The sequence below is a fragment of the Sprattus sprattus genome, assembly GCF_963457725.1.
Source record: "Sprattus sprattus genome assembly, chromosome: 6".
Classification (NCBI taxonomy): domain Eukaryota; kingdom Metazoa; phylum Chordata; class Actinopteri; order Clupeiformes; family Clupeidae; genus Sprattus; species Sprattus sprattus.
The window spans coordinates 17,277,962-17,302,282 of NC_137925.1; the positions used below are offsets into that span (position 1 = coordinate 17,277,962).

At 42.6% G+C, this 24,321-nt stretch overlaps 4 protein-coding genes and 1 pseudogene across 5 annotated transcripts; all 5 read left to right on the top strand.

The window, feature by feature from the left end:
• Positions 1-612: 612 nt before the first annotated feature.
• LOC308367042 (protocadherin beta-16-like) lies at positions 613-11,334 on the top strand (the record flags this gene model as incomplete). The annotated part of the gene is made up of 3 exons (XM_080840866.1): positions 613-915; positions 9,371-9,865; positions 11,326-11,334. 3 exons carry the CDS (start codon positions 613-615, stop codon positions 11,332-11,334), a joined length of 807 nt encoding a protein of 268 aa, XP_080696992.1.
• Positions 1,684-8,999, top strand: LOC308366522 (protocadherin gamma-A12-like; the record flags this gene model as incomplete). The annotated part of the gene is made up of 3 exons (XM_080840240.1): positions 1,684-2,265; positions 7,591-8,322; positions 8,988-8,999. 3 exons carry the CDS (start codon positions 1,684-1,686, stop codon positions 8,997-8,999), a joined length of 1,326 nt encoding a protein of 441 aa, XP_080696366.1.
• Positions 2,308-5,319, top strand: LOC308366523 (protocadherin gamma-A3-like; the record flags this gene model as incomplete). Its single annotated transcript, XM_080840241.1, is given in 4 exon segments — positions 2,308-2,374; positions 4,220-4,456; positions 4,459-5,104; positions 5,310-5,319. Coding segments are annotated over 4 exon segments (960 nt in total).
• Positions 11,335-12,101: 767 nt separating the features above from the next.
• Positions 12,102-18,027, top strand: LOC308367043 (protocadherin gamma-A11-like; the record flags this gene model as incomplete). The annotated part of the gene is made up of 3 exons (XM_080840867.1): positions 12,102-12,531; positions 15,631-17,597; positions 17,974-18,027. 3 exons carry the CDS (start codon positions 12,102-12,104, stop codon positions 18,025-18,027), a joined length of 2,451 nt encoding a protein of 816 aa, XP_080696993.1.
• Positions 18,028-19,268: 1,241 nt separating this feature from the next.
• Positions 19,269-24,013, top strand: LOC308367044 (protocadherin gamma-A4-like; annotated as a pseudogene). Its single transcript has 3 exons — positions 19,269-20,441; positions 23,562-23,752; positions 24,008-24,013. The product of its transcript is annotated as a protocadherin gamma-A4-like (transcript).
• The last annotated feature ends 308 nt before the right edge of the window (positions 24,014-24,321 follow it).

Here is a 24,321-nt window from a genome sequence, read left to right on the forward strand (position 1 = left end):
CCTGCAAGTGGATACCTGGATATATTTACAATGATATTTTCAGAAACCGTTTTGACATGTTTTATGATAAGACTTTCGCGGTTTGTAGAGTACTTTTGACTTCATGCTACCATTCCTAAGTTATTCTAGTGGCTTCAAATGATCTGAGCATATAGAAGGTAGGTAACAGTCATTTGCGATATAGACATATAACCTATGGAAGTGGAGATGGGAGATATGGTTGATATGCATTACTAGGTTTGCCCAGGCGCATCATTTTTTTAATGCTTTGATCGAGCACGTTTTGACCAATTTTAACACTTGTGTAGTTCATAGGATTTGACTCAGAGTGCCGCTGTCGGCCAGCATGTTGCTGTGAACGATGCAGATTTCCTTAGAGTACCTCCCCTATCTCTAAAAAAGAGAAAGCATAACTGGCAGAGCGCATACTCCAGAAAATGTAGAAGGAGAAACATCGACATTTACCGTTACGTTTTGTATGAAATTGAAAAGACATTAAGGAACATTTTCGTACTTTCTTGGTGTAGGATTATACTGTGTCGATTTACTGAAGATCCTCACGGAGCTCTCTGTGTGTATTTCGCTTGGATTTGGGAATTACTGGAGAGAACAATGACACGGCAAGTACTATTGTTTATTTCGGCACTCTCTCTTGGATTAGTGCAAGGACAAGTCAGCTACTCTATTCCCGAAGAGATGACAAAGGGCTCTCTGGTTGGGAACATAGCTCAGGACCTGGGATTGGATATAAAAAGACTGATATCGGGCAAAGCTCGTCTTTATACCGGAGAAAGTGCGCAATATATCGAGTTGAGCAGAGAAAGAGGAGTGCTCGTTATCAAAGAGAGAATTGATAGAGAGGCTCTATGTGGACAGACGACGCCCTGCGCTCTACATTTTCAAATAATTCTGGAGAAGCCGATGGAACTGTACAGAGTTACGGTGGAGATTACCGACATTAATGATAATTCTCCAATTTTTCCAATGAGTGAGATGAAATTTGAAATAAGTGAGCTCGCACAGCCAGGAGCTCGGTTCGTTTTGGAGACGGCAATTGACAATGATGTCGGCGTCAATGGCCTCCAAAGCTACGCATTAAAGCCTACTGAGCATTTTGCTCTGAAAACGCAGAATTTGGCTGATGGTACAAAGAATGTTGAAATGATTTTACAAAAGCAATTAGATCGAGAAAAACAAGAGCACATGTCTTTGTTACTCACAGCTTTAGATGGCGGAGAGCCTCAGATGTCTGGCACGATGGAAATTCTTATAACGGTTATAGACGCTAACGATAATGCCCCCGTTTGTTCTCTGCCTACTTATAAGACCAGCATCAAAGAGAATGCGCCAAAAGGCACTATTCTGACAACAGTCAGCGCATCCGATGCTGATCAAGGTTCAAACGGTGTTGTCACATATTCATTGTCAAGCGCTGCAAAAAGTTTAGCAGAATTATTTCAGATAAACAGTAAGGACGGCGCACTGACACTAGTAGGAAGTATCGACTTTGAAAAAAATAAGCAATATCAGATTTCCATTCAAGCGAAAGACCAGGGTGGCCACTCAGATTCTTGCAAAGTAATTGTAGATGTCACGGATGTAAATGATAACAGCCCCGTGATTAGTATCATTTCTGAATCAAATGAAATATCCGAGAATTCAGAAACAGGGACTGTTGTAGCTATGATGAACATACAAGACGCAGACACGGCTGAGAATGGCAATGTCAATTGTGTTCTTAATGAGAATATCGCTTTTGTCATACAGTCTTCATCTGATGGTTTTTATAGTATTATCACGGATAATGTATTAGATCGAGAGCAAGCCTCGGGGTATAACATCACCGTCACATGCTCTGACGACGGCGTGCCATCTCTGTCCAGCAGCGTCGTGCTCTTCTTGAAGATAACTGATGTAAATGACAACGCACCTGTGTTCGACAGGGGAATTTATGAGGCTTCCATTTTAGAGAATAATGCACCGGGAGTTTCTGTATTCACTGTAAAAGCAAAAGATGCAGACTGGAACCAAAACGCTCGAGTGTCTTATATTCTAGAGGAATCCTCCGTTAATGGAGTCCTTATATCCTCGTATGTATCTGTCAGTGCTGACAGTGGAGTCATTCGTGCTGTTCGTTCTTTCGACTTCGAGCAGATAAAGAACTTTCAGTTCCATATAAGGGCGCAAGATGGAGGATCTCCTCCACTGAGCAGCAATGTAACTGTTCGGATAAATATTCAGGACCAGAATGACAATGCTCCACAGGTACTTTATCCAGTTCAAACCAGTAGCTCTGTGGTGGCAGAGATGGTCTCTCGTTCAGCCGATGTGGGCTATCTCGTCACTAAAGTGGTGGCTATCGATGTGGACTCTGGTCAAAATGCGTGGCTGTCTTATAAACTGCAAAAAGCGACAGACAGGGCGCTGTTTGAAGTGGGACCACAAAACGGAGAAATAAGAACTATACGCCAAATCACTGATAAGGATGCCATTAAACAAAAACTTGTTGTGGTAGTGGAGGACAACGGACACCCTTCCCGATCCGCCACTATTAACGTTAACGTGGCATTGGCGGACAGCTTTCCTGAAGTGCTGTCGGAGTTTACCGAATTTACGCATGATAAAGAATACAACGACAGCCTCACTTTTTACCTCGTCTTGGCCTTGGCTGTGGTTTCCTTCCTGTTCATTGTGTCCATAATAGCCATACTGTCTGTGAAATGTTACAGATGTAGACAGGAGAGGATGTTTAATAAATCCAACGGAAATCTACCAGTTATTCCATATTATCCTCCTCTCTATGGTGACGTAGGTGGCACAGGAACATTGCCACATGTGTTTAATTATGACGTCTACAGAACTACCGATTCCAGAAGGAGTGACATAAAATATGACAGAACGAACAGTCGAAGCATTGTCAGTCTGGATACCACTGGAACATGCACACTGCCTCATATGCAGCCAGAAAAACTGATTAGTGAGGATTCCACTGACCAGGTGAGCCTTAAATATCTGTTTAATGCGTCTGAGAAAATGTGGACCCTGTGTTCAGTGTTTAATCTGTTGAATACATACTCTGTTTAGATTAATGTTGAAATGTTTCCCCACACTGATTATTGTAAGCAGATGAAGTGAAAACGTGGGAGTGTGCTGTCACTGACCATGGTGCTGAAACACTATGGCATAATGTAGTACTTTTATGTAAATCTTTTTACTAAATGCCCTTTTCTTGTAAAGCCACTTTTTCTACCATGTGTATAAGACACTTTAAGAATAATTTTTTGATACCGAAATCCAATTCTGTTGCCTAAGAAAACGGGCAGGAGACCTAGGCGCACATATTCTTGAGCGCATTCACACTGACAGTGCGTGTGTGCGTGCGTGTGTGTGTGTGTGTGTGTGTGTGTGTGTGTGTGTGTGTGTGTGTGTGTGTGTGTGTGTGAAAGTGTGTGTGAAAGAGGAGAAGAAACCGAAAAGGAGCAGGGGAGGAAAGAAGAATAATGTGTGCGTTTATTGTGCATGGACATGCTTTAGGTACTCCGAGTAAATTGTTGGATGAACATGGTTCAACCAGCACATGGTATAGAGCGCTGTGATCACTTTTAGTTTTTTGGAGTTGTAGTCTCTCGTCAAATAGGCATTTGTGCAATTGCGTGATTTTGACTCAGAGTGCTGCTGTTGGTCAGCATGTTGCTGTGTGAACCCCACGTGTTTGACACCTCCCTGTTGGAAACCGTGAAAGGAAAGAGAAGCTGCATATAGAACCGTGTCATAAAGCCGTGTCATAAAGCCAAAGTCATTAAACCAACAGACAATTTCATTTTGAAATTAAACGACCAGGCAGATGGGAGTAAAAAGGTTGAGATGGTTTTACAAAAAGCTCTTGATCGGGAGAAGTTGTCTTTAGTGTTAACTGCTTTGGATGGAGGTGAACCCCAGTTGTCTGGGACAGTGCATATTCATGTCACTGTACTGGACGCAAACGATAATAGTCCTATATTCACACAGGCCCAACATAAAACCAGCATAGTCAAGAATTCACAGAGGGGAACTGTATTAACAGCGGTCACAGCCATGGATAGAGACAAAGGAGTAAATGGCTTAGTAAGTTATAGAAAAAATGGGCAGGTTCAGTGCAATCTTGACGATCCCGTTTACAATAAGATCGACATCTAATGGTTTTTATAGTGTAGTTACTGAAAATGATTTGGATCGAAAGTCTCAGCTTATAACATTTCCGTAATGTGTTCTGATCATGGAGAGCCATCACTCGTGAGCAGTCTCACTCTCTCCTTACATGTATCAGATGTAAATGATAACGCGCCGGTGCTTGAAAAGAGCTCCTATGAGGCTTTTGTTATGGAGAACAACTCTCCGGGCCTGTCTGTGTTCACAGTAAAAGCCATAGACGCAGACTGGAACCAAAATGCCAGAATATCCTACATGTTGGAGGATCCTCGATCAATGGCGTATCAGTCTCTTCGTACGTGTCTGTCAGTGCTGAGAGCGGAGTTATTCATGCGGTTCGCTCTTTTGACTATGAACAGATAAAGGAATTTGTATTTCGCATAAAAGCTCAAGACGGGGGCTCCCCTCCTCTGTATAGTAATGTTACCGTTAAAATGAAAGTGCAGGATCAAAACGATAACGCACCGCAGGTTTTATACCCAGTACAGACTAGTAGTTCGGTCATTGCTGAAATAGTTCCCCGTTCAGCAGATGTGGGCTATCTTGTGACGAAAGTTGTTGCTGTTGATGTTGACTCTGGACAAAATGCCTGGCTATCCTATAAGGTCTTCAAGGCCTCAGATAGAGCACTGTTTGAAGTAGGTGCACAGAATGGAGAAATAAGAACCATACGACAAGTCACTGATAAAGATGCCGTGAAGCAAAAGCTCACAGTAGTAGTACAGGATAATCGACAGCCCTCTCGTTTAGCAACTGTGAATGTTAACGTGGCAGTGGCGGACAGCTTTCCTGAAGTGCTCTCGGAATTCAGTGACTTTACGCATGACAAGGAGTACAACGACAACTTGACATTTTACCTGGTGTTGGCTTTGGCTGTAGTTTCTTTTCTGTTCATTGTATCCATCATAGCTATACTGTCAGTGAATTGTTACAGATGGAGACGTGAGCGAATGTTTTATAAATCCAACGGAAATCTACGGGTAATTCCATACTATCCGCCTCTTTACGTGTTCAATGATCAGGTGGGCACTTTAGCATGTATTAATATTTGTTTGCATTGTACATTTCATTCTAAATTCTATCTTTTCCCCTGTCATATCTTTTAAGTTTTCTGTCAACAGAGCTTGGTAAGAGTATCTTCACATTTTGTTGCTTTATATATCCGTTGCTGGCCATGGTTCTGAACAGGGCTCTTGCCAGACCAGTGATTTCGAAGAACGTAAAACTGCTGTTGTATGACTGTATACCAATACACTTATACCTTTCCTATGATTATCATATTATTACATACTGTATATTGCACATATTACATTGTAGGTTCTGGTTTTGTGAAATCACACATCTGATCCCAGTCATTGAATATGTCGAATTGTGCGACTATTCCTGTAATTCCTAGATTTGCCTATCCTTTATTTGTTGAAACATATATTAAGTACCGTTGAATAGAAGTGCAGTTCAGCTCATTTAACTCAGAGGGCCGCTGTTGGCTAGCATGTTGTGAGTGTAGACCGTCCCACTATCGGTACCTCCCTCTTACATCTCTTTATTTTATGAGTAGAAGGGAACAGAGCGGAGAGGACTCGTGCGAAGCGGAATGTGATCTTTACCTACATGTTTTTCAACACATTCAAGGTTCAAAAGTATCTTCTTTTCTAGTTGCAACGGCAAGAATCATAACTACTCACCATTGCCTTGGATTGTATTATTTTGTATCGAATTCGATAACAAAACCTGTCCGCAAGAGGAATGGCACGGCAAGTAGGCCTACTATTGTTCGTTTCCATCGTCTTCCTGAGCACCGTGTACGGACAGGTCAGTTACTCCATTCCTGAGGAAATGGCTATTGGCTCTGTGGTTGGCAACATAGCACAGGATTTAGGATTGGAATTGAAAAGACTAAAATACGGCAAAGCTCGAGTTTATTATGGTGACAACACGGAATACATCGAGCTTAATAAAGACAGGGGAGTCCTTACCATCAAAGAGAGAATAGATCGAGAGGCACTATGCGGACAGACTACGCCTTGCGCGCTAGACTTTCAGATAATTCTGGAGAATCCGATGGAATTATACAGAGTAACAGTTGAAATAACAGATGTAAATGATAATGCTCCCACGTTCAGAAATAGTGAAAAGCGTTTTGAAATGCCTGAATCGGCAGTGATCGGATCAAAATTTCTGTTAGACAAAGCCATGGATTTAGACATAGGTATAAATGGGCTTCAAAGCTACACGCTAAAGCCAACAGATAATTTTGCATTGAAGTTAAATAGTCAGGCAGATGGCAGTAAGAAAGTAGAAATGATTTTGCAGAAACCTCTAGATCGAGAAAAACTAGAGAATATATCGCTTCTTTTGACAGCAATGGATGGTGGAAAGCCCTTAATGTCGGGGACAGTAAAAATACACGTCATTGTATTGGATGCAAACGACAATGAGCCCGTTTTCACAAAGGCTGTGTATAAAACAATTGTTACTGAAAACTCACCAAAAGGAACTGTGTTAACCACTGTTACTGCTTACGACGCAGATAAAGGATCGAATGGTCAAGTGAGTTATTTAATCCCAAACAGTCAGCACGACGTGTCCGATTTGTTTTGTGTCCAGGAAAATGGCGAGGTGATATTAGTGGGAAATATCGACTATGAAAGGGCCAGGCATTACGAGATTGATGTAGAGGCAGTAGATAAGGGCGGGCTATCCGATTCAAGTAAAATTATCGTAGATGTTGTTGATGTTAATGATAACAGTCCGACTATTAATATAATCTCAAAATCCACTCCAGTAAATGAAGACTCCGCTGTCAGCACCGTAATAGCAATGATTAGTGTCAATGATCCAGATTCTGACAAGAATGGTCAAGTTCACTGTGCTATGAATAATAACATTCCTTTCGCTATTAAATCAACTTCAAACGGTTTTTATAGCATCGTCACTGACAGTGCATTGAACCGTGAGACAGATTCAGCGTATAACATAAGTGTGACTTGCTCGGATGAAGGAGTGCCCTCGCTTTCTAGCAGAATCACTCTCGCGTTGCAGGTGTCCGATGTAAATGATAACGCGCCTGTTTTTGAAAAGAGTTCATATGCGGCATCCATTGTGGAAAATAATACACCGGGCATTTCAGTATTTACAATTAAGGCTGTAGACGCAGATTGGAAGCAAAATGCCCGCGTTTCATATATCTTGGATGAATCATCGACAAATGGAGTATCCATTTCTTCTTTTGTGTCTGTCGACGCTGAAAGCGGGGTCATTCGTGCCATGCGTTCTTTCGACTTTGAGCAGATGAAGGACTTTGTGTTCCGCGTAAAAGCGCAAGACGGAGGGTCTCCTCCGCTAAGCAGTAATGTCAGTGTTAAAATAGCTATCCAAGATCAAAACGACAACACACCACAGGTGCTCTATCCCATACAGAGTAGTGGCTCTCTGGTGGCTGAAATAGTGCCTCGTTCAGCAGATGTAGGCTATCTGGTCACAAAAGTGGTGGCTGTTGACGTCGATTCTGGACAGAATGCCTGGCTCTCTTATAAACTGCAGAAAATGACGGACAGGGCATTATTTGAAGTTGGTGCTCAGAATGGAGAAATAAGAACCATACGCCAGATCACTGACAAGGATGCCGTGAAACAAAAGCTAACTGTTGTAGTGGAAGACAACGGAAAGCCAGCTCGCTCAACGACAGTGAATATTAACGTGGCCGTAGCGGACAGCTTCCCAGAGGTGCTCTCAGAGTTCACCGACTTCATGCAGGATAAGGAGTACAACGACAACCTGACTTTTTATCTCGTTTTGGCCTTGGCAGTAGTTTCATTCCTGTTCATTGTATCCATCATAGCCATACTGTCGGTTAAATGTTACAGATGGAGACGTGAGAGGATGTTTTATAAATCCAACGGACATCTTCCAGTCATTCCATACTATCCGCCTCTTTACGGGGACGCAGGCGGCACAGGAACATTGCAACGCGTTTACAATTACGAGCATTACAGGACAACTGACTCGCGAAAGAGCGATGTGAAATATGGAGGTCCATGTGGTCAGAGCATCATTAGTCTGGACACGAGTGGATCACAAACACTTCCTCATGTGCAGAGAGACATAATGAGCCCTGAAGACTTAAGAGACCAGGTGAGCATGGTTTATGAGCAATTTACAAGTGGCACTTGTGTTCACGCACATACACAGACAGCCATACACACGTCTCTCTCTCTCTCTCTTTCTCTCTGTGTCTATACCTATGGGTATGCTGTACGAACCTATTCTATCGATGCTCACATATTTCAAACACTTCGTCCAGATCTAGTGCAGTGTAGGCCTTTATATGAATCCGTTTCCAAATCGCTGACCATGGTCCTGAATAAGCTTTAAAAAAAACCTCTACTGTTTAAGCATACTCACCCTGACGGTTTATTTTGGTCAGAGAGGCATGTCAGTCTAGAGAAAATATTTGAATATCATGTTTATTGCAATGCATTTGATAACTAATTAACCATCTAAACACATTTGTATTGATGCAATGATTTGGTGCAATGCAACTGATTACCTGATTTCATTTGGTTTCTGACTGCAGCGTGATAAAATATTTGTGCGATTTACCAGTGTAATTCTATTGGTTAGGCTCAAAGGGCCGCTGTTGGCTAACAGTATGTAACTGATGAACATAGTCCATCCTACAATTTGTACCTCCCCCATCATTCTTACATGACCAGTGTAAAAGAAACGAGCAAACCGGAGCTCTAAACCTATACGGGACCTATACGGGATATAAATACACCTCACTTTCCTTTTCACAGCAGCAAGCATGACTCGCCGTGAATTATCTTGGATTGCATTGTTTATACCGTCTACGACTGGGATTTTTTCAATCAGAGGAATAGCACGGCGATTCCTTTTGTTCATGTCGCTCATCTCACTAAGCTCAGTGTACGGACAAGTCAGCTACTCCATCGCCGAGGAGATGGCTAAAGGCACTGTTGTCGGTAATATAGCACAGGATTTGGGATTGGAATTGAAGAGACTAAAATCAGGTAAAGCTCGTGTTTTCACAGGCGATAGCACCGAATATATCGACCTGAATAAAGAAAGGGGACTCCTCGTCATCAAAGAGAGAATAGATCGAGAAGCGCTATGCGGACAGACTACGCCTTGCGCTCTTGACTTCCAGATCATTCTACAGAATCCCATGGAATTGTACAGAGTAACAGTAGAGATTACCGACGTAAATGATAATGCTCCCACTTTTAAGAAAACAGAAAAACGTTTTGAAATTAGTGAATCAGCTGTGTTAGGATCAAAATTTGTATTAGACAAAGCATTGGATCTAGATATAGGCACCAATGGTCTTCAAAGCTATACATTAAAGCCAACGGATAATTTTGTATTGAAACTGCATAGTCAGGCTGATGGAAGCAAAAAGGTAGAAATGGTTTTACAGAAACAACTAGATCGAGAGAAGGAAGAGAATATGTCGCTTCTTCTGACTGCCATGGATGGTGGTGAGCCGGTTATGTCGGGAACAGTTCAGATATACATCACCGTGTTAGATAGTAACGACAATGCTCCTGTTTTCACCAAGGCTGTCTATAAGAGCGTAATACCTGAAAACTCCCAAAAAGGAACACTAGTTACTTCGGTCAGTGCGTCCGATGCAGATAAAGGGAGCAACGGAGAAGTAAGTTTTTTCATTTCAAACAGTCACGACGGCGTGTCTGAGTTGTTTCATATAGAGGAAAACGGTAATATTCTTTTAGTGGGGCATGTAGACTACGAAACAGCCAAATACTATCAGATCGATATAGAAGCAGTAGATAAGGGTGGATTGTCAGACTCAAGTAAAATAATCGTAGATGTAACTGACGTCAATGATAACAGCCCTGTTATAACTATTATATCCCAATCTACGTCAGTAAATGAAGATTCCTCTATAGACACAGTTATAGCGATGATTAGTGTGAATGATCCAGATTCTGATACAAATGGAGAAGTGCATTGCGACATGAACGACAACATTCCCTTTGCAATCAAGTCGACAACAAATGGTTTCTACAGCATAGTTACTGACAGTGCACCGGACCGCGAAACAGACTCCGAGTATAATATTACCGTGACTTGCTCCGATGAAGGTGTTCCGTCTCTTTCCAGCAGTATCACTCTCAGATTACAGATAACTGATGTGAATGATAACGCACCTCTATTTGAAAAGAGCTCTTATGAAGCATCTGTTATTGAAAACAACGCTCCAGGTCTCTCTGTATTTGCAGTTAGGGCCATAGACGCAGACTGGAAGCAGAATGCCCGTGTTTCCTATATACTGGACGAAGGTATGATTAATGGAGTAGCCATATCTTCGTACGTGTCCGTCAATGCTGAGAGTGGAGTTATACATGCAGTGCGTTCTTTTGATTACGAGCAGATAAAAGACTTTCAGTTCCGTGTAAAGGCCCAAGATGGAGGCTCTCCTCCATTAACTAGTAATGTTAGCGTTAAAATAGTCATACAAGATCAAAACGACAACGCACCGCAGATTCTTTATCCAGTACAGACCAGTGGTTCTCTGGTAGCTGAAATTGTCCCTCGGTCAGCAGATGTGGGCTATCTCGTCACCAAAGTGGTAGCTGTGGACGTGGACTCTGGACAGAATGCCTGGCTTTCTTATAAACTTGTGAAAGTAACCGACAGAGCGCTGTTTGAAGTAGGCGCTCAGAATGGAGAAGTAAGAACTATTCGCCAAGTCACTGACAAGGATGCCGTGAAACAAAAGTTGACTGTAATAGTCGAGGACAACGGACAGCCCTCTCGTTCAGCTACAGTCAACGTCAACGTGGCAGTAGCGGACAGTTTTCCTGAGATGCTCTCGGAATTTACAGACTTTACGCACGATAAGGAATATAATGATACTCTTACATTCTTTCTAGTTCTGGCTCTGGCTGTGGTATCGTTCTTATTCATCGTTTCTCTCATAGCCATATTGTCAGTCAAGTGCTACAGATGGAGACGCGATCGGATGTTGTATAAAACGAATGGACATCTTCCAGTTATCCCATATTATCCACCCCATTACTCCGACGTAGGGGGCACAGGTACATTGCAACACGTTTACAACTATGAGGTGTGCCGCACCACTGACTCCAGAAAAAGTGATCTGAAATACAGCAGGCCCTCTAGTCAGAGCATTATTAGTCTGGATACTAATGGAACTCTGTCTCTACGGAATGCGCACAGAGAGAAACTAGTCATGGAAGACCCAAATGATCAGGTGAGCCCACTATGTAGAAACTTGTCTAATTTTCATTTGTCATTACAGTGGACTAATTTTGCTTTTACTTTTATACTGGGAAAACGTACATCAGTCGTTGTAGTTGTTGCCATATAGCCTGAATCTGAGCACACACACACCTCAGAAAATGTATTTGACGTGTGTTTGAAACACTGTAATACCCCCCCCCCCCCCTTCCTTAAATGTGTATTCACATTTAGCTTTGCAAACGAAGTATGAATGTGAAACTGAATGTTTCAAATGTTGTTATGTTTCTCTTCACATGATGACCTTTACTGTCATATAGTGTTTACACAGACACAATTTTTTCACTGCTAGATCATTTGTGTAGTTCAACAGATCTGACTCAGAGTGCCGCTGTTGGTCAACGTGTAGAATTGTGATTAGATGGATTCCGACAGTCCCTCCCTTTATCATCTCAGCATATGAGACAAAAAAGGATCTTAACAACCCCGGGGAGCAGGGAACAGCCACGGCACTATACGTTAGTGGATGTGGATTTTTCACTCTTTAATTCCGGTTTTCCGAACGACGAAAACTACATTGTGCTTGCATCAAAAGGACTAGCGAGGGAAAGGAATACATTTATTTCACGGATTGTACTGCGTTCAATACCTCTCACAAAGAGAAAATGTCGGACACCACCATCGTCTCGCAAGTATTCCTGTTCGCTTTACTCCTCTTTTTCTGTGCGGTGCACGGGCAGGTCAGTTATTCTATTCCCGAGGAGATGTCGAAAGGTTCTTTGGTCGGTAACATAGCGCAGGATTTGGGTTTAGATTTGAAAAGACTGAAATCGGGCAAAGCACGTATTTATACGGAGGACAAAACGGAATACATCGAGCTGAATAAAGACAGAGGGGTCCTGCTTATCAAGGAGAGGATAGATCGAGAGATGTTGTGCGGGCAGAGGACGCCATGCGCCCTGCATTTTCAGATTATTCTTGAGAATCCCATGGAATTATATAGCATTAATGTTGAAATCACAGATATAAATGATAATCCCCCGAGCTTCAAAAAGAATGAAATTAAGTTTAAAATCAGTGAGTCGGCAGTTACTGGTGCCAAATTTGTGTTAGAGAGAGCAAACGATGCTGATGTTGCCGTGAATGGTCTTCAGAGCTATAATTTAAATACCAATGATAATTTTGTTCTGAAATTGAAAAACCAGCCAGATGGTAGTAAAATTGTGGAGATGGTTTTACAAAAGCCTTTAGACCGAGAAAAGCAAGAGACGTTGTCACTAGTATTAACGGCTGTGGATGGAGGAGACCCACAGTTATCTGGTACGGCACATATTCACATCACTGTTCTGGACGCAAATGACAATGCGCCTGTTTTTACGCAGCCGATTTATAAGGCAACTATAACAGAGAATGCTGCACAAGGCACGGTTTTAACAACAGTCAGCGCTTTTGACGCTGACCAAGGGTCAAATGGAGATATCACCTATTCCATTACAAATATTATGGATGAAACAAGCGACATGTTTGAAATTGATGAGAAAAGCGGAGTGTTAACGTCGAAAGGAAAAGTAGATTTTGAAAAGGTGCGACATTATGAGATACATGTGCAAGCTAGTGATGAAGGGGGTCTAACTGATTCGTGTAAAGTACAGATCGATGTGTTAGACACGAATGATAATGCACCCACAATCAATGTATTATCAATGTCAAATGTTATTGCTGAAGATTCGAAGCCTGGAGTTGTAGTTGGCATGTTTAAAGTGCAGGACCCCGATTCTGGAGACGACGGTCGAGTTGAGTGCTTAACCAAGGATAATTTGCCGTTTACTCTAAAAACGACAACGAATGGGTTTTACAGTGTCGTTACAGATGATGATTTAGACAGAGAAAGGAATTCAGTGTATAATATCACAGTGACGTGCAACGATGCAGGTTTACCGTCGCTCTCCAGCAGCATCAGTCTCTCATTACAAGTGTCAGACGTTAATGATAACGCGCCCGTGTTCGAAAAGAGCTCGTATGAGGCCTCAGTTGTAGAAAACAACACACCGGGGATCTCTATTTTCAGGCTATTAGCGAAAGACGCAGACTGGAACCAGAATGCCCGAGTGTCTTATATGTTGGAGGAATCATCAGTAAATGGAATACCCGTCTCCTCTTATGTGTCTGTCAATGCTCAGAGCGGTGTCATTAATTCTGTGCGCTCGTTTGATTATGAGCAACTTAAATCTTTCCATTTCCGCGTAAAAGCGCAGGATGGTGGTTCTCCCCCACTGAGTAGCAATGTCAGCGTGGTCATAACTATTCAAGACCAGAATGACAACGCACCACAGATTCTTTATCCAGTTATGACCAGTGGTTCCCTCGTTGCCGAAATTGTGCCTCGTTCAGCAGATGTGGGCTACCTTGTCTCTAAAGTAGTTGCTGTTGATGTGGACTCTGGGCAGAATGCCTGGCTCTTATATAAACTACAGAAAGGGACAGATAGAGCGCTGTTTGAAGTCGGCGCACAGAATGGAGAAATAAGGACTATCCGCCAAGTTACTGATAAAGATGCGGTGAAGCAAAAGCTCACTGTTGTTGTGGAGGATAACGGACAGCCTTCTCGCTCTGCTACAGTCAATGTGAATGTGGCGTTGGCTGACAGCTTTCCAGAAGTACTCTCGGAGTTCAGTGACTTTACGCACGACAAGGAGTACAGTGACAACCTGACTTTTTATCTCGTCTTAGCCCTGGCTGTAGTTACTTTTCTCTTCATCGTATCCATAATAGCCATACTGTCAGTAAAATGTTATAGATGGAGACGTGACAGGATGTTTTATAAATCAAACGGAAATCTACCGGTTATTCCGTATTACCCACCCCTTTACACAGACGTAGGGGGCACAGGAACTCTGCAACATGTGTACAACTACGAGCATTACAGGACAACTGACTCGCGAAAGAGCGATGTGAAATACGGAGGCCCTTGTGGTCAGAGCATCATTAGTCTGGACACGAGTGGATCACAAACACTTCCTCATGTGCAGAGAGACATAATGAACCCTGAAGACTTAAGAGACCAGGTGAGCATGGTTCTTGTGTTCGCACACACACACACTTCTCTCTCTCCCTCTCTGTCTCTTTCTCACTGTGTCCTATACATAAACTAATCCTGTTGGTGTTCTCGTATTTCAAACAGTTTGTGCCGATTTTGCATAAGGTCCGCCTATGGATTTCCAAATCGCTGACCATGGTCCTGAAAAAAGGTTTTCAACCACTCCACTGTTTAAGCATACTCACCTTCTAAGGCTTCTGTTGGTCAAAGAGACAAGTCAGGGCAGAGATATTGGTATGGCATTTTTACTGCAATGTAATTGATGACTAATTTTTAGCAGCTTGGCATTGATTAACTGATTAGGTGCAATGCATTGGAGTAGTGCACCTGATCAACTGATTTAAGCACTGTTTGGTTCCTGACTACCGTGATAAAATTTGTTGGTGCGATTTACCAGTGTAATTCTATTGGTTAGGCTCAGAGGGCCGCTGTTGGCCAACAGTATGTTACTGATGAATATAGACCATCCTACAAATTGTACCTCCCCTACCATTCTTACATGACCAGTGTAAAAGAAACGAGCTAAACGGAGCTGTAACCCTACGCTGCTTGTTCTTTTTCAACCTAAACGGGATACATATACCTTACTTTGCTTTTCCGAGCAGCAAGCATGACTCGTCATAAATTCTCTTGGTTTGCAATTTTTATACCGTCTACGACTGGGATGTTTTCAATCAGAGGAACATCACGGCGAATCCTTTTGTTCGTGTTGCTCATCTCACTAAGCTCAGTGTACGGACAAGTCAGCTACTCCATCGCCGAGGAGATGGCTAAAGGCTCTGTTGTCGGTAATATAGCACAGGATTTGGGATTGGAATTGAAGAGACTAAAATCAGGTAAAGCTCGTGTTTTCACAGGCGATAGCACCGAATATATCGACCTGAATAAAGAAAGGGGACTCCTCGTCATCAAAGAGAGAATAGATCGAGAAGCATTATGCGGACAGACTACGCCTTGTGCTCTTGACTTCCAGATAATTCTACAGAATCCCATGGAATTTTACACAGTAACAGTAGAGATTACCGACGTAAATGATTATGCTCCCACTTTTAAGAAAACAGAAAAACGTTTTGAAATTAGTGAATCAGCTGTGTTAGGATCAAAATTTGTATTAGACAAAGCATTGGATCTAGACATAGGCACCAATGGTCTTCAAAGCTATACATTAAAGCCAACGGATAATTTTGTATTGAAACTTCATAGTCAGGCTGATGGAAGTAAAAAGGTAGAAATGGTTTTACAGAAACAACTAGATCGAGAGAAGGAAGAGAACATGTCGCTTCTTCTGACTGCTATAGATGGAGGTGAGCCCCTTATGTCGGGAACAGTTCAGATATACATCACCGTGTTAGACATTAACGATAATGCTCCTGTTTTCACCAAGGCTGTCTATAAGAGCGTAATACCTGAAAACTCCCAAAAAGGAACACTAGTGACTTCTGTCAGTGCTTCCGATGCAGATAAAGGGAGCAATGGCGAAGTAAGTTATTTCATTTCAAACAGTCACGACGGCGTGTCTGAGTTGTTTCATATAGAGGAAAACGGTGATATTATTTTAGTGGGGGAGCTAGACTACGAAACAGCCAAATATTACCAGATCGATATAGAGGCGGTAGATAAGGGTGGTTTGTCAGACTCAAGTAAAATAATCGTTGATGTAACTGACGTCAATGATAACAGCCCTGTTATTACAATTATGTCGCAGTCTACTTCAGTAAATGAAGATTCTCCCCCGGCCACAGTTATAGCGATGATTAGTGTGAATGATCCAGATTCTGATACAAACGGAGAAGTGCACTGCGACATGAACGGCAACATTCCTTTTGCCATCAAGTCGACATCAAATGGTTTTTACAGTATAGTTACTGACAGTGCACTGGACCGTGAAACAGACTCCGAGTATAATATTACCGTGTCGTGCTCTGATGAAGGTGTTCCGTCACTTTCCAGCAGTCTCACTCTCACCTTACAGATAACTGATGTGAACGATAACGCACCCCTATTTGAAAAGAGCTCGTATGAAGCATCTGTTGCTGAAAACAACTCTCCCGGTGTCTCTATATTTGCAGTTAGGGCCGTAGACGCAGACTGGAGGCAGAATGCCCGTGTTTCCTACGTACTGGATGAAGGTATGATTAATGGAGTAGCCATCTCTTCGTACGTGTCTGTAAATGCTGAGAGTGGAGTCATACATGCAGTGCGTTCGTTTGATTACGAGCAGATAAAAGACTTTCAGTTCCGCGTAAAGGCCCAAGATGGAGGCTCTCCTCCATTAACTAGCAATGTAAGCGTTAAAATAGTCTTACAAGATCAAAACGACAACGCACCGCAGGTTCTGTATCCTGTACAGACCAGTGGTTCTTTGGTAGCTGAAATTGTGCCTCGTTCAGCAGATGTGGGCTATCTCGTCACCAAAGTGGTGGCTGTGGATGTGGACTCCGGACAGAATGCCTGGCTTTCATATAGACTTGTGAAAGTAACCGACAGGGCGCTGTTTGAAGTGGGCGCTCAGAATGGAGAAGTAAGAACTATTCGCCAGGTCACTGACAAGGATGCCGTGAAACAAAAGTTGACTGTAATAGTCGAGGACAACGGACAGCCCTCTCGTTCAGCTACAGTCAATGTCAACGTGGCAGTAGCGGACAGTTTTCCTGAGATGCTCTCGGAATTTACAGACTTTACGCACGATAAGGAATATAATGACACTCTTACATTCTATCTAGTTCTGGCACTGGCTGTAGTGTCTTTCCTATTAATAGTTTCTCTTATAGCCATACTGTCAGTCAAGTGCTACAGATGGAAACGCGATCGGATGTTTTATAAATCAAATGGACACCTTCCAGTAATTCCATATTATCCGCCCCATTACGCAGACGTAGGGGGAACAGGTACATTGCAACACGTTTACAACTATGAGGTGTGCCGCACCACTGACTCCAGAAAAAGTGATCTGAAATACAGCAGGCCCTCTAGTCAGAGCATTATAAGTCTGGATACTAACGGAACTCTGTCTCTACGGAATGCGCACAGAGAGAAACTAGTCATGGAAGACCCAGACGATCAGGTGAGCAGATCATGTAGAAACTTGTCTTATTTTTATGTTTCATTACAGTAGACTAATTTCGCTTTTACTTTTATATCTGGAAATCTTACATTAGTCGATGCTGTTGTTCCTATATAGCCTGACTTAAGCACAAATGCACATCAGAAAATGTATTTGACGTGTGTTTGAAACGCTTTACCTCCTCCCATTCCTTAAATGTGTAGTTTTGCGAACGAAGTAAATGTGAAACTGAATGTTGCGAATGTTGTTATGTTTCTCTTCACATGATGACCTTCACTGTCATATAGTGTTTACACAGACACAATTATTTCACTGCTAGATTATTTGTGTAGTTCAACAGATCTGACTCAGAGTGCCGCTGTTGGTCAACGTGTAGAATTGTAAACGGACTGATTCCTACAGCCCCTCCTTTTATCGTCTCAGCATTTGAGACAAAAACGATTGTTACAAACATCTCAGGGAAGCCGGGAACAGCCAGGGCACTACGTTCGTGGATGTGGATCTTTCACTCTTTAATTCTGTTTATAGAAACGACGAAAAGTACATTGCGCTTGCATCGATAGGACTAGCGAACCAAAGGAATACCTTTATCTCACGGATTGTACTGGGTTAAATACCTCTCACAAAGAGAAAATGTCGGACAACACTGTCGTGCGGCAAGTATTCCTGTTCGCTTTGCTCCTCTCCTTCTGTTTGGTACGAGGGCAGGTCAGTTATTCTGTTCCCGAGGAGATGTCGAAAGGTTCTTTGGTCGGTAACATAGCGCAGGATTTGGGTTTAGATTTGAAAAGACTGAAATCGGGCAAAGCACGTATTTATACAGAGGACAACACGGAATACATCGAGCTGAATAAAGACAGAGGGGTCCTGCTTATCAAGGAGAGGATAGATCGAGAGACGTTGTGCGGGCAGAGGACGCCATGCGCCCTGCATTTTCAGATTGTTCTTGAGAATCCCATGGAATTATATAGCCTTAATGTTGAAATCACGGATATAAATGATAATCCCCCGAGCTTTGAAAAGAATGAAATTAAGTTTAAAATCAGTGAGTCGGCAGTTACTGGTGCTAAATTTGTGTTAGAGATGGCAAACGATGCTGATGTTGCCGTGAATGGTCTTCAGAGCTATCATTTAAATACCAACGATAATTTTGTGCTGAAATTGAAAAACCAGCCAGATGGTAGAAAAATTGTGGAAATGGTTTTACAAAAGCCTTTAGACCGAGAAAAGCAAGAGACATTGCCATTAGTCTTAACGGCTCTGGATGGGGGAGACCCACAATTATCTGGTACGGCACAGATACACATCACTGTTCTGGATATAAATGACAATGCGCCTGTTTTTACGCAGCCGTATTATAAGGCAACTATAACAGAGAATGCTGCAAAAGGCACAGTTTTAACAACCGTCAGCGCTTCTGACGCAGACCAAGGGTCAAATGGAGATATCACCTATTCCATAACAAATAATATGGATGAAACACGCGACATGTTTGAAATAGATGAGAAAAGCGGAGTTTTGACGTCGAAAGGAAACGTAGATTACGAAAAGGTGCGTCATTATGAGATACATGTGCAAGCCAGTGATGAAGGAGGTCTAAATGATTTATGTAAAGTACAGATCGATGTGTTAGACACTAATGATAATGCACCCACAATCAATGTATTATCCATGTCAAATGTTATTGCTGAAGATTCCAAGCCTGGAGTTGTAGTTGGCATGTTTAAAGTGCAGGACCCCGATTCTGGAGATGACGGTCGAGTTGAGTGCTTAACCGAGGATAATTCACCTTTTACTCTAAAAACGACGACAAATGGGTTTTATAGTCTCGTCACAGATGATGATTTAGACAGAGAAAGGTATTCAGTGTATACTATTACAGTGACGTGCAACGATGCAGGTTTGCCATCGCTCTCTAGCAGCATCAGTCTGTCGTTACAAGTATCAGACGTAAATGATAACGTGCCCGTGTTTGAAAAGAGCTCGTATGAGTCCTCGGTGATAGAAAACAACACACCGGGGATATCTATTTTCAGGCTATTAGCTAAAGACGCAGACTGGAACCAGAATGCCCGAGTGTCTTATATGTTGGAGGAATCATCAGTTAATGGAGTACCCGTCTCCTCATATGTGTCTGTCAATGCTGAGAGCGGTGTCATTAATTCTGTGCGCTCGTTTGATTATGAGCAACTTAAATCTTTCCATTTCCGCGTTAAAGCGCAGGATGGTGGTTCTCCCCCACTGATTAGTAATGTCAGCGTGGTCATAACTATTCAAGACCAGAATGACAACGCACCACAGATTCTTTATCCAGTACAGACAAGTGGTTCCCTCGTTGCTGAAATTGTGCCTCGTTCAGCAGATGTTGGCTATCTGGTCACAAAAGTGGTGGCTGTAGATGTGGACTCTGGGCAGAATGCCTGGCTCTCATATAAACTACAGAAGGCAACAGACAGGGCGTTATTTGAAGTGGGCGCACAGAATGGAGAAATAAGAACTATCCGTCAAATCATTGACAAAGATGCGATGAAACAAAAGCTGGCTGTTGTTGTGGAGGATAACGGACAGCCCTCTCGCTCTGCTACAGTCAATGTTAATGTGGCGTTGGCTGACAGCTTTCCTGAAGTTCTTTCGGAGTTCAGTGACTTTACGCACGACAAGGAGTACAATGACAACCTGACTTTTTATCTCGTCTTGGCCCTGGCTGTAGTTTCTTTTCTTTTCATCGTATCCATAATAGCCATACTGTCAGTAAAATGTTACAGATGGAGACGTGACAGGATGTTTTATAAATCCAACGGAAATCTGCCGGTTATTCCGTATTACCCACCCCTTTACACAGACGTAGGGGGCACAGGAACTCTGCAACATGTGTACAACTACGAGCATTACAGGACAACTGACTCGCAAAAGAGCGATGTGAAATATGGAGGCCCTTGTGGTCAGAGCATCATTAGTCTGGACACGAGTGGATCACAAACACTTCCTCATGTGCAGAGAGACATAATGAGCCCTGAAGACTTAAGAGACCAGGTGAGCATGGTTCTTGTGTTTGCACACATACACACTCATACGTCTCTCTCTCTCTCTCTCTCTCTCTCTCTCTCTCTCTCTCTCTCTCTCTCTCTCTCTTTCTCTTTCTCACTGTGTATTCTATACATAAACGTATCCTATCGTGTTCACATATTTTGAACAGTTTGTGCAGATCGTGTGTAAGGTAGGCCTCCATGTGGGTCGGCTCGCAGAGCTTTCCAAATCGCTGACCATGGTCCTGAAAATGGTTTCAACCACTCCACTGTTTAAGCATACTCACTTTCTGACGGGTTTTGTAGGTCGAAGAGAGTGCAGATAAATGTGTATTTCATGTTTAGTGCAATGCAATTGATGAGTAATTATAAACATCTTGACATTCATTAACTGATCAGGTGCAATGGTTTGGTGCAATGCAACTTTAATCACCTTTACTGGTTTCTGACCGCTGTGTTGGTGCGATTTACCAGTGTAATTCTATTGGTTAGGCTCAGAGGGCCGCTGTTGGCTAACAGTATGTCACTGATGAACAAAGACCATCCTACAAATTGTACCTCCCCCGACAATTCTTACATGACCAGTGTAAAAGAAACGAGCAAAGAGGAGCTGTTACCTTACGCTGCGTGTTCGTTTTCAACCTATACGGGAGATAAATACACCTTATTTTCCTTCTCCGAGCAGCAAGCATGGCTCGTCATAATTTCTCTTGGAATCTACCGTCTCCGACCTGGACATTTTTGAGAAAAGGAATAGTCCTATTTGGCCTCATGGCGTTTATCTCACTAAGCTCAGTGTACGGTCAAGTGAGTTACTCCATCGCCGAGGAGATGGCTAAAGGCTCTGTTGTCGGTAATATAGCACAGGATTTGGGATTGGACGTGAAAAGACTGAAATCAGGTAAAGCTCGTGTTTATACGACCGATAGCACAGAGTACATCGAGCTGAATAGAGAAAGGGGAATCCTCGTCATCAAAGAGAGAATAGATCGAGAGGCATTATGCGGACAGACTACGCCTTGCGCTCTTCACTTCCAGATTATTATTGAGAATCCAATGGAATTGTACAGAGTAACAGTAGAGATTACCGATATAAATGATAATGCCCCCACTTTTAAAAAGAGCGAAAAACGTTTTGAAATAAGTGAATCAGCTGTGATAGGATCAAAATTTGGTTTAGACAAAGCAATGGATCTCGACATTGGTATCAATGGTCTTCAAAGTTATACATTAAAACCAACGGATAACTTTATATTGAAACTGCATAGCCAGGGTGATGGGAGTAAAAAGGTTGAAATGGTTTTACAGAAACCTCTTGATCGAGAGAAGGAAGAGAACATGTCGCTTCTTCTGACTGCTTTGGATGGAGGTGAGCCCCTTATGTCGGGGACAGTTCAGATATACATCACCGTGTTAGACATTAACGATAATGCTCCTGTTTTTACCAAGGATGTTTATAAGAGCGTAATACCTGAAAATTCCAAAAAAGGAACACTAGTGACTTCGGTAAGTGCGTCCGATGCAGATAAAGGGAGCAACGGAGAAGTGAGTTATTTCATTTCAAACAGTCTTGATGGCGTGTCTGAGTTGTTTCATATAGAGGAAAACGGTGATATTATTTTAGTTGGGGAGCTAGACTACGAAACAGCCAAATATTACCAGATCGATATAGAAGCAATTGATAATGGTGGATTGTCAGACTCAAGCAAAATAATCGTGGATGTAACTGACGTTAATGATAATAGCCCAGTTATTAATATTATATCGAAGTCATCTTCAATCAACGAAGACTCCCCTGCAAACACAGTTGTAGCGATGATTAGTGTGGATGATCCAGATTCTGATACAAACGGAGAAGTGCAGTGCAACATGAATGACAACATTCCTTTTGCTATTAAGTCGACATCAAATGGTTTCTACAGTATAGTTACTGACAGTGCACTGGACCGTGAAACAGACTCCGAGTATAATATTACCGTGACGTGCTCTGATGAAGGTGTTCCGTCACATTCCAGCAATATCACTCTCAGTTTACAGATAACTGATGTGAATGATAACGCACCTCTGTTTGAAAAGAGCTCATATGAAGCATCTCTTGTTGAAAACAACTCTCCAGGTCTCTCTGTATTTGCTGTTAGGGCCGTAGACGCAGACTGGAGGCAGAATGCCCGTGTTTCTTATATACTGGACGAAGGTATGATAAATGGAGTAGCCATCTCTTCGTACGTGTCCGTCAATGCTGAAAGTGGAGTCATACATGCTGTGCGTTCTTTTGATTACGAGCAGATAAAATACTTTCAGTTCCGCGTAAAGGCCCTGGATGGAGGCTCTCCTCCATTAACTAGCAATGTTAGCGTTAAAATAGTCATACAAGATCAAAACGACAATGCACCGCAGATTCTGTATCCTGTACAGACAAGTAGTTCTATGCTGGCAGAAATTGTGCCTCGTTCAGCAGATGTGGGCTATCTCGTCACAAAAGTGGTGGCTATTGATGTGGACTCTGGACAGAATGCCTGGCTCTCATATAAACTTGTGAAAACAACCGACAGAGCGCTGTTTGAAGTAGGCGCTCAGAATGGAGAAATAAGAACTATTCGCCAAGTCACTGACAAAGATGGAGTGAAACAAAGGCTTACTGTAATAGTCGAGGACAACGGACAGCCCTCTCGCTCAGCAACAGTCAACGTCAACGTTTTGGTTGCCGACAGCTTTCCTGAAGTGCTCTCGGAGTTTACAGACTTTACGCACGATAAGGAATATAATGACAATCTTACATTTTATCTAGTTCTGGCACTGGCTGTGGTATCGTTCCTGTTCATAGTTTCTCTCATAGCCATATTGTCAGTCAAATGCTACAGATGGAGACGAGATCGGATGTTGTATAAATCGAATGGACATCTTCCAGTAATCCCATATTATCCGCCACATTACGCAGACGTTGGGGGAACAGGTACATTGCAACACGTTTACAACTATGAGGTGTGCCGCACCACTGACTCCAGAAAAAGTGATCTGAAGTACAGCAGGCCCTCTAGTCAGAGCATTATAAGTCTGGATACTAATGGCACTCTGTCTCTACGGAATGCGCAGAGAGAGAAACTAGTCATGGAAGACCCAGACGATCAGGTGAGCAGATCATGTAAACTTAACTTATGTTCATTTTTCAATACAGTGGCCTCATTTCGCACAGACGTTTTTATTGCAAACTGTTCAAATCAGTTGTTGTAGTTTTTGCCATATTGCCTGACTGCACACACACCTCAGACAATGTATTTAACGTGAGTTTGAAACGCTGTACGCACCCCCTACCCCACCCCCCCTGACATTTAGCTCTAGGAACGAAGTATAATTGTGAATTTGAATGTTCTAACTGTCCTATAGTATTGACACAGACGAAATTCTTTCACTGCTAAATCATTTGTGTAGTTCAACAGATTTGACTCAAAGTGCCGCTGTTGGTCAGCGAGTAGGATTGTGAACGGACTGATTCCGACAGCCCCTCCCTTTATCATCTCAGCATATGAGACAAAAAAAGAATCTTACAAACAACTCCGGGGAGCAGGGAACAGCCAGGGCACTACATTCGTGGATGAGGATCTTTCACTCTTTAATTCCGGTTACACAAACGGCGAAAACGACATTGTGCTTGTATACATAGGACTCGCAAGCCAAAGGAATACCTTTATTTCACGGAT